This window comes from Contarinia nasturtii, unplaced genomic scaffold (assembly GCF_009176525.2).
Source record: "Contarinia nasturtii isolate CC-2019 unplaced genomic scaffold, AAFC_CNas_1.1 Cnas_scaffold_1240, whole genome shotgun sequence".
NCBI classification, from domain to species: domain Eukaryota; kingdom Metazoa; phylum Arthropoda; class Insecta; order Diptera; family Cecidomyiidae; genus Contarinia; species Contarinia nasturtii.
This window is the reverse complement of record NW_022198581.1, coordinates 1649889-1670326: the sequence shown is the minus strand read 5'-3', so window position 1 is coordinate 1670326 and position 20438 is coordinate 1649889. Positions and strand designations below refer to the sequence as shown.

The window sequence follows — 20438 nt, the reverse complement described above, 5'->3', positions numbered from 1 at the left end:
AGAGAAGAAAAAAAAATTGATTTTTCTGCCATATTTTGCATTCATTCACATAGATTTATAGTTCGGCTTTAGTGCACACATATTCAACAAATAAGCTTATATGCATGTCATTTATTGACATCGTGTTCTCTGAACCATCACTTATGATCAATTATGTTTGCATTGCAGTTAAACGAAGCGATCGTAACAATTGTGATTAGCTACTTACATTTGCAATTTTCCATTCTCCATTCTTGCATTGGAGTGTTCTCCTCACCATTCTCAACCATGTCGTTGTATAAATTTTCTTTGCCACTTCAAACAAGTTACACGTTCAAATGCATTCATAATAAAATATGACATGAGAGAAATGAAGAGAAAGAAATAATTTCATACGTGAAGAATGTTCTAAGCAATTTGATCGATAATTCTTTGTTTTTTTGTTTCGTATTTATTTTTTCAGAAATAAAACGTTAAAGAAAATATTCATCAATTTGACTTGATTGAGAGTAATTGAAATTTACGTTGTTTTCTTTTATGGGCTAAATTGATTGAAAGTTAAAATGTGATTACATATTATCGTCGAAACTCTTCATTTGTTTTGATGCTTGACAATGACCTCTCTGGTCAACCGATATTGTGTTGGTCCCGTTGCGAAAATATTCAATTGAAAGCTAAATAAAGTATGCATTCTTTTATTTTTGTCTGTGGTATTTGTTCAAAATGTAAACAAATATGAATGAATCGCACGAAACAAAGCTCATGCATTCATCCCGAACGATTGCCGATATTGCATTGCACAAAACATCGATCGTGCATATTTACTAATTCAAACATTGAAGTTCATTCAACTGAATGTACAATAATAATAATATACACGACATTTCTTGTATTCATTTAAAGAAAAAAAAACGGAGAAAAATTTTTGCTGACTGAGCACACTGAGGTACTGAGTCATTGTCGTGGACGCTTGGATACCTTTTGTGCAAATAGCTCGTTCAATATATGACAACCATGAAATGATTTAAAGATGCGACGCATCGCATAATGTGAACAAAATACACAGAGAGACAGAGAGACCTTGATCAAATAATGCAGACAGAAAATGTCGACAAATACCACTAAATCTTACTGATGAAATGGTACAATGATTTCCTTATTTTATGTCTGTTACGTGTGAAATAATCTAAAGATTCTTAACTCAATCGAATGTCTCTGCACGTATCCAGATGACGGTCACTGGTTGCTCATTATTTTCAAGATCAGCGAAAGAAATGATTCTGTGCGTGATTAAACATAGAATGTTTTTCATGTCACACTGCAGTGATGACCATGAATGTGTCTATGCATTTGTAATTTATGCACGCCATTCGATAAACACAACAAGTCAACTGAAACAATCAATAAAGAGTCCCATACTCACCATGACCGATCAATTGGTGAACAAACAGAAATAAATAACATTTGATGTAAACAATGCAAGATATTGGATGCGCAGAAGGTGCATGGACCATATAATGAATTCGATAGAGATTCAATTTCTATTTGCTTAAATGACATTCGAATCTCGATGACTCCAAGCTATGTAAACAATGAAATTTAACACACAAACGATAATCGACATATGGAAAAATATATCGCAGAATGTTGTGTAAAACTTTGAGCACATCAACAAAATGTGTCGCATCACATATTTACTCATCATTATTATTTGCTCATTTCACGTTAACGGTATTATTTGTTTTCGTGATAAACCGACGGTGTGACGTTAAGAATACGCACATTTCTCAAACACTAAACCTACTTAGTGCAATATGATCGCAATTTGCAAATGGCAATGAATTTTACAGCAATGAAATAAAATAGCCGGGCAAAATGAACATGATTGCGACGATATTTGAAATAAAGTTCAGTTTCCTTATATGATGAAATCATACGTGATTCGCATCGCAGTCATGCGTTTGGGTGATATTAATTAAGTTGATTTCTTGGCAATTCTTGCTTTAGTGTTGGCAAGGGGGTAGACACGAATTATAAAACTTTGAATCATGTGAATCACAGTGAATCAAATGAATCATTCAAATGTCAAATAAGCATCACTTTTGGTTTTACTAACATGATCGTTCAACAAATTCTAAATATTATTGTTGATTTTATTTGGAATTTACTAGAAAAACACGAAATAGATAAAAAAAAATGAGTTAATACATTTAAAAAAACGTCAAGAAATCATTTTTTCGAAGACAAATAATTTTAATTTATCAATAAATATTTCTTTCATGACACATAAGTGACATTTCAAATGTCATCTAAACAATGTGAATCTGTTGAATCACAGTGAATCAAATGAATCATGTCTACCCCCTAGAGTGTTGGACTTTGCCAACAATTTTTTTGAAAAACCATTTTCATGTATTTCATCTTTTCATACTTATTTTTTGTTTTATACGCATATTATGTGCGTGTGTGTTTCAATTATCAGCAACATTCGTTTTTAATAAAGTCACTATCACAAATATGAATTATAAAGCAGCACACATACACAAAAGATGAAGAAAAAAAACAACTCATCGAATGGATAAATAAAATAAAATACGAAAGTTAAACAACCAACTAAATGTTGAGCACATGAATTTCAACAACATTTAAAATCATAATAGCATTTTTTTAATGTCTCGTGTCTCAACACTCATTGTGGCTATAAGTTTTCGAAGCTTGAACCTGGCATTCCTTAAATGAGTGATAATAAAAAATTATGAAAGAGAAGCAGGAAAAAAACCATGAAATGGTTTTTATGAAAAAAAAAAAAAAAAAAAAAATTTAGCAAAATGCGATGATTCGTTGAATATAATATCGGTATCACGTCATCAGTGTTTCAAGTCGTATCTGATGGACAATGTAAAAATAACAGATACAACAATGAAATTCAAGAGATGTACGAGAAAAGAAGACGAAAAAGAAACACATGAAGAACAGCAGTCGGTACTTTGTCATTTGCCTTGTTCATCTGTGTTGAAATGAAAAGAAACGTACATTGAAAAAAGAACGCAAATATTATTAAGAGTTTCATAACATTTTGATAATTATTTTTTTTTTTTCAATTTTGCTTCTCATTACGGCTAGAACATTATATGTGACAATGAACTTAGTGGCATAAAAACTCGTCCAGAGTAGAAACAAAACACATACCGGATCATCGTTTTTTTTTACCGTAGACGCTTTTTCGGAATTCTTCGTTTGGTCTAATGAATTTTTGACGTCTTTTTTTATGGGGAAGATTAAGAGAAGTTTGCTTCCATGCATGTAAACTGTTGCGGAAATCATAATTATTCAACTCAACGTTACCTAACCGTTTCGGGTGTTGATTCTAAATATTGAATAATTTTCGATTGTTGGCATTTTTTTTTTAATCTCCTTTCTGAGCAAATAACATCATACGTTGACATGAGTGTCACTCAAGAAATTAATGATTCAAAAAGCAATGATTTCTCTTTTTTTTTGCTGTTTTACTATTTTCTTAAATGATTTAAGCAATTAGATTCACCTACTTGAAATGTACACTTGAAATGAGTTGAGGTGAACAGGCGTAACAAATTGAATATGTGTACGCTTAAAAAAAAGTGGCATTTTATATCTGGTGCGAATATAGTCGAAAAGGTAAACCGAAATGATCGCGAACTCGTCGTTCGCACATTTGGCGACGAGTAAGGGGATACCAAGAGACTGCGTTTCGCAGTCAGATAACATATGTGCGGGCAATTATGCATGGAATGAACAACTGCTGTGTGATGATGATGCCCCCATACAAATTTAGGTCATTGCATTCGTTGTCAAACAACAGTTGTGCCATTTTGGGTGTCATTTATAAAATAATCTACTTGTTAACGCCATTTTGTTTTTTGTTGTGTTTTTTTTTTTCAATTCGATCATATTCCGGCGATGGAAACTCAAAATCTGTCTCATCGAACCAAATTTGGCATTGGTGTTTGTTAGATAAGCCAAACGATGATTTATTTATTTCAGCAATGTGTCGAAGTGTTAGTTATCGGCAGATCTATTTATCAGAATTGGTAATATCACAACAAGCGAACGTCATTCTAAAAATGGTATCACACACTATGCCAGCCACATTGTGGAGGCAATGAGTTAAACATGTCATTGGAATTCGATATTTCTAAATGGCGCAATTTATTCATTAGCCACCGCAATCATTTCCATAAAAAGTTGCAACAGTTGACAATTCTTCTGAAAATTACATCGAGTCCTAAATAAATATATACCATACAGTCGTTTAAAATGTATAACCTGAAGAAAAAAGATTTATTCTATCGATGTGCTGTTTGGAACACATACAAGTCGCATGTCATATCGTATTGGAGAATATATATTCGTCATTATTCATTTTATAATGAAAACTAATAGTAATTTCCAATTATCAATTTTGATTGTTATACTGTGCTTAGAAAATATGGCATCGACACTGATGCATACAAGAGCCGATCAGGCCATAATTGCTCCACACATGCTTTGGGCGATGTGGCATGAAAAGCTTTCGAAAAAGTCATAATATACTAGATATAATGCTGTGCACAGTGAAATCGAAATCGGAATAAGAAGAAGAAGAAAAAACGTTGACTGTCAAATTAAAATAAAAGACGAAAACATCTGAACGCTTTGATCAATGTTGTATGAATGCGTTTCGGTTTGCAGAACAAAAAAAAAAGAAACAGTTACGACATTTTGCAAATGACATACACAGACGAAATGAAATATTCATTCTGCAGCATGTATGCTTGCATTGAGAGTGCACATTATTGTGATCAATTTAAATGGTTCATTTTCTATTTTAAATACACACAATTTCGGTTTCAATTTTATTTTATCCATGTCATATGCTGTGTATTGCTGATTTTTTTTCTTCTCTCGTTCAAATTCCCAATTGACCATATGAGCATTTGACATGTTTTTTTCTCTCTTCTCTTCTCTTTTTGACTTATTCTCAGCCGCAAGCGATCCGTCCAAATAACAAATACGCGCAAAATGAAATCGACAATAACAAACTACAAAAACGACGGTGCTTATACCGCGAATAATGCTTTTCAACATGCTGAGATTGAGTTGTGCAAATAAAAATCGAAATAACCAACTTAATTGGGCTATATTTATTAGTGCTTTCCTTGTGACATTATATGGCACACTCGTTTTAGGATTATTATTTTGTGCATGTAAGTGTCCAATGAATGTCATACACAATATGGTTTTATGTTATTATAAAACCATGCCAATCGATAAGTAAATGAAGTCATTTCTATCGTTGCTTTGTATCAATTGCAAATAAAAAATTGTTTGACCCGCGCTGAAATCAAATGATCACAACGATGATATTTTAATTCAAAACATATATGAAATGTACACGCGTGTACACGACGTTTTTGCTCACATCTTATAATGTTCAATGCAAAACTAATAAATATGATTAATATGTTGTTAAGCACGAAACTTATGTTTCTATTCTGATTTTTTTTTTGCATAAATTATTCAAAAATATAATTCGATTTCGTTGATGGAATATTTTTTTTATTGCCAAGTGATGTGACAACGGTTGATACCCTGCGCGGTGAGCAAGTAACATTATATGAAGGAAAGAAAAAAAAGACGCATATTTAAACAAGAGTAATGACCACCATTGTTTGATGGTTTCAGTATAGCTATCCGCACATTTCATGCTGTTTTGGATGTAGATTTTAACACCCACTGTCCGAAAAGCTGTCACCAATGTGACGCGCAATGACCTGCTTGAAACTTGATAATTGACTGCGATTTCGCAAAAAAAAGAAGTTTTAATTGTAATTAATATTCATTGAATTTAACTGCAATAATGTCCTTCAAATAGTTTTAATAACACTAGAATGCCATCATATTACAATGGATCAATACCAGTTGGCAGCGATCAGGTATAAAATAAATGAGCTAAGAAAAAACTGTGGGTGAATATTCGCGGACTCACACACACGCACATAATGATTTTTGCTAGTTTGCTTTTAATTCAGGAATTTCACTCGCCAGCCATCGAATACATACGGGCTAAAAATATTTGTACAACGTAACCAGGCCCATAATATGATTATATATTACATTTTATATTCAGACATGGGAATTCAATTGTTCAACGAAGCGTCTCTCCGGTGAGTTTCTGCGAAAAAATAGCAACAACAACAGCATACACACATCATGCACACATATCACAAACGATAAACATATTCTCAACGTCCTTGATGGACTGTCCATTGTGTTAACACACATTCAATTGAAAGATGTTAATGGAACAAACCGTATGAAGTCTCTATCCCAACATTTCCTATACATGACTTTCGGCTTTAGTCGCACTGAAAACTAAACAACAATGATCATCTTATTTGCCATATCAATGCAAGCCGGAACAAATGAAATCATCGCGACGACAACAAACAACAACAGCAAAAAACAATAACAACATTAAGCTTAAAAGAAAAATGCCGGGCGTGTTCAGCTTAAGTTTCAAGTACATTAAAACGCATGCTGCCGATTACGATTATTAATATTATTGTTTTTTTCTTGTTCTTCTCTTAAAATCACATGAAAAAATTAAGAGTCATTACACTTAGTAAAAGCGAAAATACATTTGTTTGATTCATTACGCCGAATATGGATTCACATTAAGATTCCATCGGCGCAGTCTAAGCTAAGCGCTCCGAAAATGAAAAATAGGTTGAAAATTAAAGAGAAAATATGAATGAGGTAGAATAAAAACTACTTCTCGAAAAAAAATACTAAACACGAAACCTAAAAAAAATTTCAATAAAAGTGAACCAAAATATTTTTGTCAAATTGAAGTGAATCAAAAAAAAAATTGTTCGATAAAAGTGAACCAAAAAAAAAAGTTCATTTTAGTGTATTTTACACTGAACAAATCAAATAAAAATTTTTTTTTGGTTCACTTTTATCGAACAAAATTTTTTTGATTCACTTCAATTTGACAAAAAGATTTTGGTTCACTTTTAATTGAAATTTTTTTTTGGTTTCGTTTTCAAATACCAATTTTTCGAGAAGTAGTTTTTATTCTACCCCATTCATATGTCAGATGCTGTTTGGGATCATAAGCATAACACAATGATGTCCAAAACGATAAAAATGTGGCACAACGCTATTATGCACTTCTTTTTCCATCGTTCTTGCATGTCATTTGCTTTGTGCTTGATACGAATATATTGTTTTGTTAACTTGTTTTCATCCCTTTTGAGTTGAAATTCTTTTCTCGCATCGAAAAAAGACCGTTTTCGTTTGAAAGCTTCGAACGATGAAATGCTTGAGATCGTTTCAATGACGTGTGAGAGAGAGTGTACGTGTGATGCGTGTGAACCAATAAATAAAATTAATGTCCAACCATTGCCTAATAGAATTGTTAATGATAAATAAATGTTTTGCTAAACTCTATTATTATGGCAAATATTTCCGTAAGTGTGCTGCTCGTGCTTACGGTTGGCCGAGACGCAATCAATTCTCTCTCTCTCTGTGTGTTTTTATTCGTTTTTTTCTACTTCTCTCTCTCTCAAACACACACTCATTCCTTATTTTTGCTTCCTTTTTTCCGTAGAATTTCACATTTGTCTTTCATTTTGCGAATGTATTATTCACTTCTTACGACTCTTTGCTGCAGATATATTGCGTATGTCCGTGTAAACGAATGTGTGTATTTAATGCGGAGTGAGAAGGAAAACAGAAAAATCGAGTTGCCACAAAATATGGGAACACACAAATACAACAATGAATTGAAATGCGAAAGAATCGAACCGACGATTATGGCATTTACGCATCATGAAGAAGATTAATTGCATTGTGTAAAACATACGGTTGCAATTATTTTGCAATGGACGCATTTTCTTCTTAGGCATACTTCTTCTTCTTCTTATTCTTTTTGTTATTCCATCATCATCATTATCATTACTATGTTTTTTTTTCTTCTTATTATTGATTGCATCTGGTAAAGAGAGCGCGAGTTCAGTGATTCGAAATTTTATTTCTGTGCCACAAAATCATGTGACGTTCGAATCAAAGTTCCAATTCTGTCTTCGATTTCCTCCCCATCATTTTATCTATGTTTGCAGACAATTTATGCCGTTAATCTCTTTGCATATAAAAGAAATTCTATCAAATCAGATACGATTACAAATTCTAAATCGGCAATTGAAAAAGATGAACAAAAAAATATTAAACAAATAAAAATTGATTTGCTGATTAAGTTTATGGCTTGAATGATGTTCGCGTAAAATTTTATAGCCGAACACATACATTTTTTTAAAAAATAAATATCAAGCGATGTTTGCCATTCACATCGAAAGTTTATCGAGATTTAGGTTTTGAAATGCGATATGTAGTGCGTCATTTAAGCATCTGGAATAAAAATGCATTTTTGAAATCTATATTCAATGTGCAAAAATCATGAAGCGAACGACAGCGATATGAACAGTTGATTACTAAATTGAAGAATGTGTCACAATTCTTGTGTTTTGTCTTTGAATTTCTAAAAAAGAAAATTCGTGGAATGTTGCGTTTGAATGAAATAGATAGAATGCGGTAAAATTCATGAATTTTAGAACAACAGTGAAATGTGTGTTACGACGATTAGCCAATTGTTTATAATGATTGCACTTCTACTACATCCATAGCATGCATTCCATCCGCCAGTCCATATGGTATGCGAAAAAAACAAACTTGGTGCAAAATGTACGAAAAAAAGGGGTCAGAACCAGTCAAAAACATTGCGTCCAATTGTGTTGATGATCAATTGTAAGCACAAATGAAGCGCAAAATAACTCTCTCAATCTCTCTCTATCTCAAAGCAGATGCATTCTTTAAGATTGAATTCAGTCCGTATACGGAACAAAGTTTTTTTTTTCTTCCAATACACTCAAGTAAATTGGCACACACATCCATGGTGGCCGATTGATTGACAGATGATGTTACCCTTTGTCTTTCATCGTTTTCTATTTTTACTTAAATAGAGTGCTATATGGTTGATGAGCATAATTCAAAATATTCGCTACGATCCATCTGGGATCTGAATGTTTCGAAAACATTTTAAATTTTCTGAAATTGAATGAAAAATAAGAAAAACAATTCCAACTAATTGATTCCCAGGCGTTGCATTCGAGCAAAGATGCGGGATTTTACGAACCTAGACACTTGACAACGTAATAAATTCACCTATGTGATAAATTAACATCTCAACCAAATGCACTATTGGTCAAGTCAATCACCGAAAAAATTGCATATCAAACACAGTTGCTGCAGATCATGTTTTTCCTTTAGAAATGCAAATTATTCGCGTTGATGTGTACTTTTTTTTAATTACTGAATGTGTCTTGCAAATAGGATGAATTTTTCATGCAGTCTACGGCATATACAAATGTCATATGTGTGTGGTATAAAATGGTTCATTTGAATGAGACCCGGGCCACAAACAGCCAAAGGCTAAATGCTTTCGATTAGTACGAAGCAAAAAAAAAAAATGCGAGTTTTTACATGATTTGTGCTCAACTGAGCACATTTATTCATTTCGACATTGCCTAATGCCTGTCGATTCTCCATATACAAAAATCTATTCATGTGACGGCCGAGTGCGCTCCGTGCATAAAACACATAACAATCTCACCTACATCTCAAACCAATGACAAAAACCAACTCTCTCGGCGCGCTCTCTCTCTTTCTTCACTTCATTTCTGTACATTGCAAATGTACAATGTACATAAAAAGATATTAAAATCGTAATAATGTTGTTTAATTTTTGGTTTTAACTGGCTTACAAAAGAAATTAAAATCATGCTGACACAACGTAATGACCAAACATACATCTATAAGTGGGATACAGACTGAAATGGAGAGATAACACAGCCGCCCAAATGAAAATGAGCATATAAGCGTTATAGCTTGTTCGTCGCCGCACCATCCAAATGTGATTGAAATGCATAAATATTATGATCAAATTACAAAGCATGCATAAATATTCAAACACTATTCATATTTGTAATTCATCAGCGAAAGAAAGATTTTGCAAGAAAAATGCGCATAAATTGGCGTTTATTTCCTTGTTGTTTTTTTTTTCTCTCTCTTCAGGATGGTGCAATCAATTGATGCATACAAAATCACCAAAATGTGCAACACTGCAATGTAACAATCGGGGTGGGAGTATGTGTCTCAGTGAGCATATCACTTTGAAGTACACTCAATCTTTCTCCGAAAAAAAAAAAGAATTGTTATTACTATTATTTCATTAAGTATTACAAAGCACGCTATATTTAGCACACAAAGCTTCTCTTGAACGCAAATCAATCCGGCCTCATTCTTCCACCGAATATGGTATAGTGTGTGTGCGGCGCATACGGATTATTTTATGCAGATAAAAGCGCACAATTGTGTATGCACGATTCCTGGTCCTCAATTTTCAACGTGTATTTGTATCTGCCAAAAATGATGTATCACGCTCAATCTATTGCCAATTTCATAAAATGAATACACACATTTTTAATAGAATGGTGACTGGGTCAAATGGATCACTCATGTCTGTTTAAAATTTGCACCAAAAAATATAAATTGTGTACATTTCGTCTCGTTTTGTGTAGTATCGAATGGCGAATGAAGGCGTCACAGCATAACGCACTCAGTGTATCAATACAAATGCCGAGCATTGGCTCTTGCTCTCACTTTTATTTTCATGTTTTATTTTTGGCTTGGATGTCAAAAACATCAGCTCACCGACGAAACCAAAAAAAAATTGCATCAAAACAATAAACCAACGCTGATTTATGTTGTGAATCAATTCTGCATCGCATTTCATTTTCGGTAATGAAGAGAATTTTCTGTCGCTTTTTTCTCTGTCGTGTTTCATTCCATCTCGACAACCAACAAACGGCCCGTCGCAAAGCTTTTTAAATGTGATGAAAATAAAATAAAATTCAAAGTGTGAATCGCCATTTATAGACAATTGTTTTATTCTATGGGCATTCGAAAACGGAACTATTTTAAATTGAAATGTCTTGGATCGGAGCAATAGCGAGCTTGGGCCATTGGTTGGTTTCTTTTCATCTTTGTTTCTTCACCTCGAAATTGCGTCCAATGGTGAAAGTGCCAAACATTTTGTTTGTTCCTTTCAAAGATCATTTCAAGTTGAAAAACCTTTTACCCGTTGAAACTGTTGTTGAGGAGGAACAAAGCCAATTTTGTAATAGAATCATTAAACGGAATATCTCTCGATACGGTATGGTTCATCTGTTTCGAGCAATGTTTGGAAAATTATATGAATTGCCTACGAGGAGACATCAAATATACAGTAAATTCTATAGTTCACATTTCATTGGATCGATTTCATGTACTGATCCACATGTGAAATAAAATAAAGCGAAATAAAAGCACACTCATACAGAGGGAAAAATTAAAACGGAAAAAACAACAACAACAACCTAAAGTTGAATTTATATTTGTTGCATTTGCATTTTGCCAACAAACGTCTGCCGTCGGCTAATAAACTATTTACCGAAATGGCAATGCAAATAGAATTTTTTTTTCTGCTCGCAAAATTATTATTTTATTATAAAAGCGTTATACAAATTAACTCGATCGTTTGTAATAATAAACATACAATAACTGTGTATGTAGTACAGTATGGAGAGCTCACGAAAACGTTGTTTGATTTCTTGTTTCTTGTGTGTTTATCTGTCGCTCTTCTCTCTATCTCTTGGAACAATTTTCTGTATGTACGGTGAGCGCACTAGATGTGTACTTCGATTAGTTTGCTAATTAGATGTTACATAAAAAAAACCAACGATCGTTGTAAAGTTACGATGAAACAACAGTGCCCGCCAATCGAGTCAAGACGAAAATAGTCAATGAGATTATTAAAAGAATGAAATATAGCAATTTAAATTGACCGTTTTAATATAATATTTTTGTGTTTAGATATGTATGCACACATACAGACAGACAGTCGATGTTCGGAAATCTTACATAAATTGATTGATCGCTAATGCGTTCAGTTTGTCTATTGCGATATTTACATTTTTGTTCGATATGTTTATATTTCTTATTAATGCAATCGCTGTGCGGCCATTCGATGCCAATAAAATTTAGTTCAAGTTGTGTGTGCCAACGCAAAAATATTTCAAGTTGAAGCACACACAACAACTATGACGCATGCGTTTATTATTTGTGTGCGTATGTGTGTTTTTTTTTTGTCTATTTGTTGTGGCTTGTTCATTACTTGATTATTAAGCGTCCAAATGTCGAACTCTGGCTTAGATTATTATGAAATGCGATGCAATCGCGTTGTTGTTTTCTTTTAATTTAACGCCTCACTTCGATCGCTTTTGTTTCCTTTACACATTTCTCTCGCATTAAATTGCTGTAATTTCTATTTTTTCTTTATCGCCCTATCGCCCGATTGTTCCACAGCTCAGAGATTTATCGTTGAATGCGTGTGTCGCTTTATTACATGCTTCTTCATGCGTGGCCCATGTCATATACGCAAAAGGTGCTAAATATGCGTGTGGAGCAATTGTGTAAATGAAAATAGCTAACAAATAAGAGCCAAAGAGAAACAAAGAGATGAAAAACCCATGTACCAAATGATGATCGGCTAAACAAAGCACAAAATGTTAAAACAAGCACACTTTACACAATCCATCGAATTTACTAGTGGTAAATTTTACATTCAAATAAAATGCACGTGTTGATCTACATCAGAAGCAGTTGGCAATCTCGGATATTTGATTTTATATCAAATCACTTTCACTTCATATTTCTGAATAGCAATGCGAATAATACGAACCAACAAAATTTTCTTATTGAAAGTGAACCGTTTTATTTCTTCTTTTCAGCTGTACAGAATCTTGACAAAGCGACGCTTGATGCATCTCAATCCCAATTAAAACACCAACAATTACACACTATGGATGACACATTTTTGTGTTTGAGAGAGAGAGAGAGAGCATAAAAAGCACATCGCATGCAGCGATTAGATTCGCGAACGGCAAAATGAACAAATTGCTTCATTCGCATGAACTGTGAACATGCCTTGTTTGTCATAAATTTTCATCGAATACCGGCTACTTCAAAATTGCATAACAAATCGTGATCTTGTTGTCTATCTACTACTTTTTAGATATAAATATATTTCCTACTGTTTCATTCATTGCTCTTCTTTTGATTTCTCATTCCATTCTGTCATTGCCTGTACGATGTGCTGTTAATTCAGTTTTTTCCGCAACCGTTTAGTAACACAGCATTTTATTTGGGATGTGAATTTGTTTTTTTTTCTTTTATCTCATTTGAGGCTGCCTTGCATTTTGCTATGATTTTACATTGAAAAATTTCAATTCAATATTGTATTGTCATATTGAATTGTCACGATATTATTTTATACACTATGTTTCATATTCTTACAAAAATTTAACTCATTATATACAAATGTTTTGCGCTGTACATTTCTTCATCAGAAATTTCCTTTTATCATTATTTAATTACTATTTTAAAATGTTTCAAATTGTGTTTTTCTTCACTTTTCTGTTCTTTTTTTTATTTATAACATCAAAATGCTCATTTGTTTGGAAAATGTTGTGATATGCATGTGTATGGGATACATATTGGATTTATAAGCTCGAGCTTATGTCAAATGGTGAGCATTGTTTGTTTTTTGAAGAGAGATCAACATTTCGAGATTTCGTTGTTCGATGCGCATTCAAATCGGTATAGAATTTGTCGTGATTTGTCGCGCGTTTGAGAGGGAAAAAAGAGAAATGCACAATGTGAATGGAATTGATCGTGTTCTGTTTTTTTATGTTTACTTCTCATTTTCAGTTTGTATTTAACTAAATTCGGTATTATTTTTTTTCCTTCTTTTTAAATCGTGATATCAAAACCATTGATACTGACATATTTGTAATTTTCTTCAGTTTTACATTTTGCATTAACTCTTTTTTTTGTGTGTGTGTCTCTCTCTCTCTCTCGAACAATGCGAGATGTTTTTTTTTTTTTGAAAGGGAACAAAAATGGGGAATAGAAAATTTGTCGTATTCAACTTACCGAATGCGATTATTATCATCGGGCGACGACGCCAGTGCCAACGAAGCATTATGAGTGCGTTTCCGCATCGATAGTCGACTGTCATTCGATGATGGTGGCGTACGATTGTGAATGGATTGTGATGGTGATGAAACTGCACTACCAGATGATGATGTATTATTATTGACCGGTGTGCCATTTGAATTGGGCCATTCTAATCGACCATTCATAATCACTTTATTCGTTTTGACAGCATGTTGCGGTGATTGTACAACGGATTTTTTTACTTGAAAACCGTGTGGTTGTCGCATACTTGAGAATGGTCGCGGATTGAATAGGTCCATTGAATTTTGTTTTCGTGGCAACAATGGTGGCGATATATTATCAAAATTATTTCCTTTGACAAATGGTTTGCGTGTAGTTGACGAACCGGCAAAACTATTTCGTCGGTTGGCTGTATTCAATTTATTTTCGGGCTCCGACACGGATGTCGACGATGTAGACAATGTTTGTCGCATATTTCGCAGCAATTCGGGCGGTGGTGGCGGTGGAAATGGATCATCGAGAATTTCATTGTTGTTTGCTAATGGTGATGGTGGTGGTGGCAAATCAGGACTAGGAACACGTAGCAATGGATTTTTTGGTGGCCGCTCTGGAATCCATTCATCCAATGATATAATTGGACCCATTACAACTGGACCGCGTAAATCATTTGAAAAATGCTGTTTGAGTATATTTTGGTCACGATATGCTGAATATTCAGCCGCTGATGACGTTCTGTAACATTGAAAAATAAAAATCACACGAACATTTATCGATTTGTAATTAAAAAATAAAATGTGTAATGTTTACCTTCTAACCGGCATCACAGAGCGACTTGTTCTTCGTGGTGGTGGCGGTGGAACAGGCACACCTGACTCGTTGATGCTTTGTAAATTATTTTTGTCAACACTTATCACTGCATTCAATCGTGTTGGTGTTGTTTGCTTTGCTGGTGAACTACCGGTTGACTTACTCAATCGAGATGCTGGGATTCTATCACTTTTTCGTTCCACTAAACTAACATTACCATTTGCTGCTTGCTTTTGCGCTGCCAAATGTGTTGTTAAATTGATAATTTGGGATAGTTTGTTGGGCAACGAAAGCCGGGTTTGTGGTGATATCGATTCCAATGATGTGCTGCTGACTTTATTCACAGGTAATGATTGTGGTCTTATCACAGTTGCGCCATTTGAATTTAAACCATTGCTATGCACAGCTGTGGCCAATTTTATATTACTATCGTGCACTATGTTGCCATTTTTTGTTTGGCCGGTTCTTTGTTTTGTCGTTGGCTGACTTATAATTGGCTCTTTGATGGGTGAGATTTGTTGCTGTTGATGGTTCTGCTGTTGATGCTGTTGCTGATGCTGTTGTTGTTGCTGCTGTTGCTGTTGTTGTTGTTGTTGCTGCTGCTGTCGTTCGAAGTAGGATTGAACGGCATTCTTTTGAAATGCTTTTAATGTCATATTTGGTAAGCGTGTCGTTTTAGCCGGATCAAGATACGTATATTTTTGGTTATTTGCAATGATTTTATTATTAATATTGTTGTTTTGATTTTGTCGCTCAAGCTCGTTTATTCGATCAGCAACCGATTGCCAATTTTGACCGTTACCGCTGCTGGGTGATCTTTTGAAACAAAGACAAAAACAAAATCAAAAAATTGAAGAAAAAAACACAAAACTTGCAAAAAGATTAGATACAAAATCGAATGAAAGAAAACATACCTAATTATCTGTTTATCGGATAGTTGATGGTTTTGTGGGCTCTTCGAATTGGGCGATGTATTTGTCTCCGTGTACGTACTTACCGGAAACAATCTATGATTATTTCGATTTGATTGTTCGGTTTGTGGTGATTTTTTAATATTATTCGATACGTTTGAATTTATCTGATCATCGCTCATGTATAAAACACTTTCAGAATTATGTCGTTTTGGTGTTCTCACTCTGGAACTATGCGCAATTAATTGTGATGTTGAACCTGTAAAAATGAAGAAAAAAGCGTATTGAATTGAAAATTGTTGTGACAAAAAACCCCTGAAGTTATACTTCATTCCGTTCGTTTCTACTTAAACCCTAATATCGACGTATTTACGTATATTCCACAAGCAACTTCAAAAACTTTCAATGTGTATGTAAGTATTTTCAAAGTTTCTTCATTGAAGAATCTTCAAGTTGTACTTTAGTTTACGAAATTAAAAGACAAGATCACACGATGTTGGTAACGTTTTTTTTTCTTCTTGTTGTTATTCCACGAACGATACGCGAAGCAATACAAAAGTAGTAAAAAAAAGTTGTGAGAGTCTCTAGAGAGATATCTACACAAAGACCTCCATTATCAGCCCATTTCCAAGAACAATATTTTTTTATTTTATCATTTTTCATTGGAAACAATGAAAAAGAGTCGCTATTTATGAATTTCATTCGCCAATATTCGAACAATATGCATTTTTCTTAGTTTGAATTTGTGACTTTTTTCTTTGTATTCTCTTCATTAATTTTTGCTTTTTTGCAATTCTCATGATTGGCTTCAAGCCATATACATTGTAGTTGGCCAGTGCACTTTTTTTTAACAATTATCATACTTCTGCAATGTATTAATACAAAAATTGTGTCATAAGCTTATATCGATGAATATCTAATATTCGGTCTTCGCGTCAAAATTGGTATGAATGCAACTTACATCATGCTTCTTATGACCGTTACGGTCAGATTGTAATACATTCAAAAGAACATAAAGAGGTGTTTGAACGTGGATTCTGACGAAAATGTTAATGCATAACATTTGATGGAAGAGCACATTATTCAAAATAATTGTCAAACACACGCTAGTCCGGAATTTCTTGCTTCAACCATGGAAATTAGTAATTACATGGTGTGAGTTATTTGAATTTTGAATTAGAAAACATTTCTTCTAAAGGTGAATCCGGTGAATTATTGCAAAGAAAAATGGCAAATTTTTTTTTGGGTCGAAAGTGTTTTTTTTTTGTTCCTTTTCTTTTCAAGCTCAACGACAGCACCAACGGCATTTGGTGCGTGTGTGTTTGCCTTTTGTTTTTATTTATGGCACACAAATTATTTCGTCGTTTGTAGAAATCGATGGGAAAGCGTGTAGCGTGATTTGGTTTTTGGTGAATCGTTCAATTTTTACTCCGTTTAAGCTAATTATCACACGGTATTTGCGTGCGTGTGTGTATTTTAAGAGAAAGAATGTGCTGTGATGCCGTCGAGTTTACACTCAATGCGTAACATACACATCTTGGGCTTTGTTAAATTTAATAAATTTATTGCATTGTATATATTGTAGTTTTGTGCATTGTTTTTTTATTCGGTTGCTTTATGCAGCCCATACAGAAACCAGCGTGATGCAAGTGAGAGAAAAAAAAACCGCAGCAAAAATAAATAAAATTTTCGAATATTTTTGTGTGTGTGCGCGCGCGCGCAAAATAGCAATAATTTACGGTAAGAATTCCTGAAATTTATCCAGCTACAATGGATGCACATATTCGCTGCGTGTATGGCTGCCTAACTAAAAAGGTAACTGTATTGTGACATGAGCATGAACATTGAACACTTCAACTTTAATTTTCATGTAAACGTACCGTATTATTGAAATAATTTATTGCCACCAGTTTGGATACCGCGTGCATATGTGCTGTTTTTTTTTGTCTTTTTCTTGATCTGAAATATTTCTTTATCTTTCACATTTCTATTTCATTGTAAATTATTTGGATTTTCGATTTTAAGCCGGGAATCGCGATGACTGTTTCTTTTCTTCCTTTGTTGCAAATTTAAATGTGAATACAAACGATGAAAAACGTTTTGATATTTTCCGTGAATTGTAATTGATGTTCTCACGCAAATTGCACGGGACCAATTTTCTGGAGAATTGTCAATCCCATGAGAAATGCTTTCGTTCGCGAATCTGATGTTACGCAAAAAAATGCAAAAAAAATTGCTATCAAATGCTGAGAGACAAACAAACAGGCAGAGATAGGGAGGAAGAGAATCGGTAATATGATGATTGAGAACAAATCTTTTGAAGAATTTGATGAAGTAAAAGTAAATAACCGTATAATAACATCCGAATGAATGTTTTCGCAAAAGAGTGACAAAAGCGCAGAGAAAACGAAAAAAGAGCTCAAGCGGAACATAATACAAAATGTATAATATTAAATCTCTTTCAGAGTGTAAATTGTTACGTATTCGCCAACAACTCCGAAAAGTGTGAGAAAAATTGATAAAATGTTTTACATCGAAATTCGGTTTGTTTTGCTTTGCGCGAACTCTAAAATGGTCATTCAAGCTGAACGATGTGAAGAAAAACTAATTTAAGAACATTTTAATAAGATTAATTGGATTGATGTCGACCTCTTCTTCTTTTCAACACTGAACACTTTTTTTTCTTTCGTTTGGTTTGTATATGATGTGAAGTCTTCGTTTTTTTCATTCGTTTTCCTGCTGTCTTTCTCTTTCATTTCGTCGATTAAAGGAAAAAAAAATCTTAAGTATTCTATTTTGGTTTGTTTTAGTAGCAGTGGTTCCCGCGGTCTGTACCAGTGAAATGCAAAAAAACCCGACGAGCAGAAGAGTAAAATTGAACCAAACCGAAAATGACGGTGATGAATTTTATTGCGCAACTTTCAATCTCGTTCATCGCTCTGAGAATCAGCCAATTGGTATTTATGTGTGCGAGTGTGCGTGGAACGAATGCAGCTTTATTGCATACCAGACCATACCACAGAATACAGCAAACAAACAAACAAATAAATATGCAGAGAGAATAAAAGAAGAAACGCAAGCCAAACAGATTGAGAGGCAACGAGAGAGGAAGAGGCAAAAAAAAATACTGATCTTTTGTTACGATATGTTGTAATTCCATCATCGCAATATGATGCGGTTTAAACCGTTTCGATTCATTACAACAATGGCGAAAAATGAAGACAAGCCGTCAAACTAATCAATAGTGCTTTCGTCGACCAAGTTCGACAGAAAAAGAAGAAGAAAAAAAAAATTATGAAAAATCGCGGTAAAAATTGTTGTCTTTTATTGCAAATTATTCAAGCGAACTCGTTAACCGTCTGCCTGTCCATACATTTTATTTCCTTTGGTCATCATCATCATGTGATGATGTTATGTATTTATGCATTTGTACCACGATTAATTGACGATTAATTTTTTTTTGTTGGTTTTGGCCTCATTTTTATTGGAATCGTGTTGCGACGCACAAAATCATCACGCTCATTGTTTCGATGATTTTTATTCAAATTTTGTACAGTGCAATTTCACTGTTTTTTCCATCTTTCACTCGCCATCTTTGGTCCAATTTTCATCGAAAACCTCTTCACTATTTTTTTTTTGCGTTATTCAAACAATATTTGAAGAATACGGCGAAAATGATGATGGAACGGAATGCCCGCATCATATATATGAACGAATGCAATATAGCATTTAATATCCAATGGATTTTAAAGCGAAACGGAGAAACATAAGCTTATTTCCGACATAAGGAAAACATGAAACATTGCATTTTGCATGGTCGTCGAAATTTCAAGATGTACAAAAATGGTCAATTGTTGATCGTTGTACGTACTTTGTGTATAATATTTTCACATTTGTTTTTTTTTCCTTTGTTGGATGCAAAAAAAGATTGTGCAAAAAATCATCAATTACTCTTGAAAATGAAGAGTTTCAATGGATTTTCAGCAAAAAACTGATGACATATGACAAACACCGATCATATGAACATGCTGCAATATTCAACAATGACAAAATATAAAGGGTGCAATATGATACGTTCCATCAAAGTCAACGAAAGCAATTAAATTTTACTGTACATTTACATAAGTGAGTTTAGAGTGTCGCCCGGGCCAATTTCAATGGCATTTTGTCACTGCATACAGAACGGATTGCGAATAATAAAAAAGAAAACTCACAAAATTGACACATAACTGAAGAAATTAAGAGAAATTAATGAGTATGGTAATTCAAGACATGGCATTCGTGTACGCCCGCTCAGAAGAGAGCATTAACAGCAACAACCTCTTGAAAATGTCATACTATATGCCATACATTTTATAAATTGACGTTGAACACCACGTGGTTTGTGTGCATTTTGAGTGGTGTCTGTATATTCGACCAACATTCAAATTGATCGAATGTGCATCTGAAGAGAAAGAGAAACAATCAGAATGTATATGTGGAAATTTACATTGAACAATATGATTAATACTACAACGAAATTTTGTTTTGGCAATGGTCTGAAATGTGCGGCCAGTTTCTTTTGTGTGTGCACACTTCGTTTTCGAACGAAGAAAACGAAAAATT

General features: G+C 33.8%; 1 protein-coding gene across 3 annotated transcripts in view; it reads right to left on the bottom strand.

Moving 5' to 3' along the window:
- The window catches only part of LOC116345458 (protein Shroom), a 180697-nt gene that overhangs the window by 82960 nt on the left and 77299 nt on the right, over positions 1-20438 (bottom strand). For all 3 annotated transcript variants that reach the window (XM_031774860.1, XM_031774861.1, XM_031774862.1), the window contains 3 exons: positions 15837-16092; positions 14923-15738; positions 14092-14847 (listed from right to left, as the gene is read on the bottom strand). In XM_031774860.1, coding sequence (XP_031630720.1) covers positions 14092-14847; positions 14923-15738; positions 15837-16092 — 1828 coding nt within the window. The remainder of the gene's footprint in view (positions 1-14091; positions 14848-14922; positions 15739-15836; positions 16093-20438) is intronic.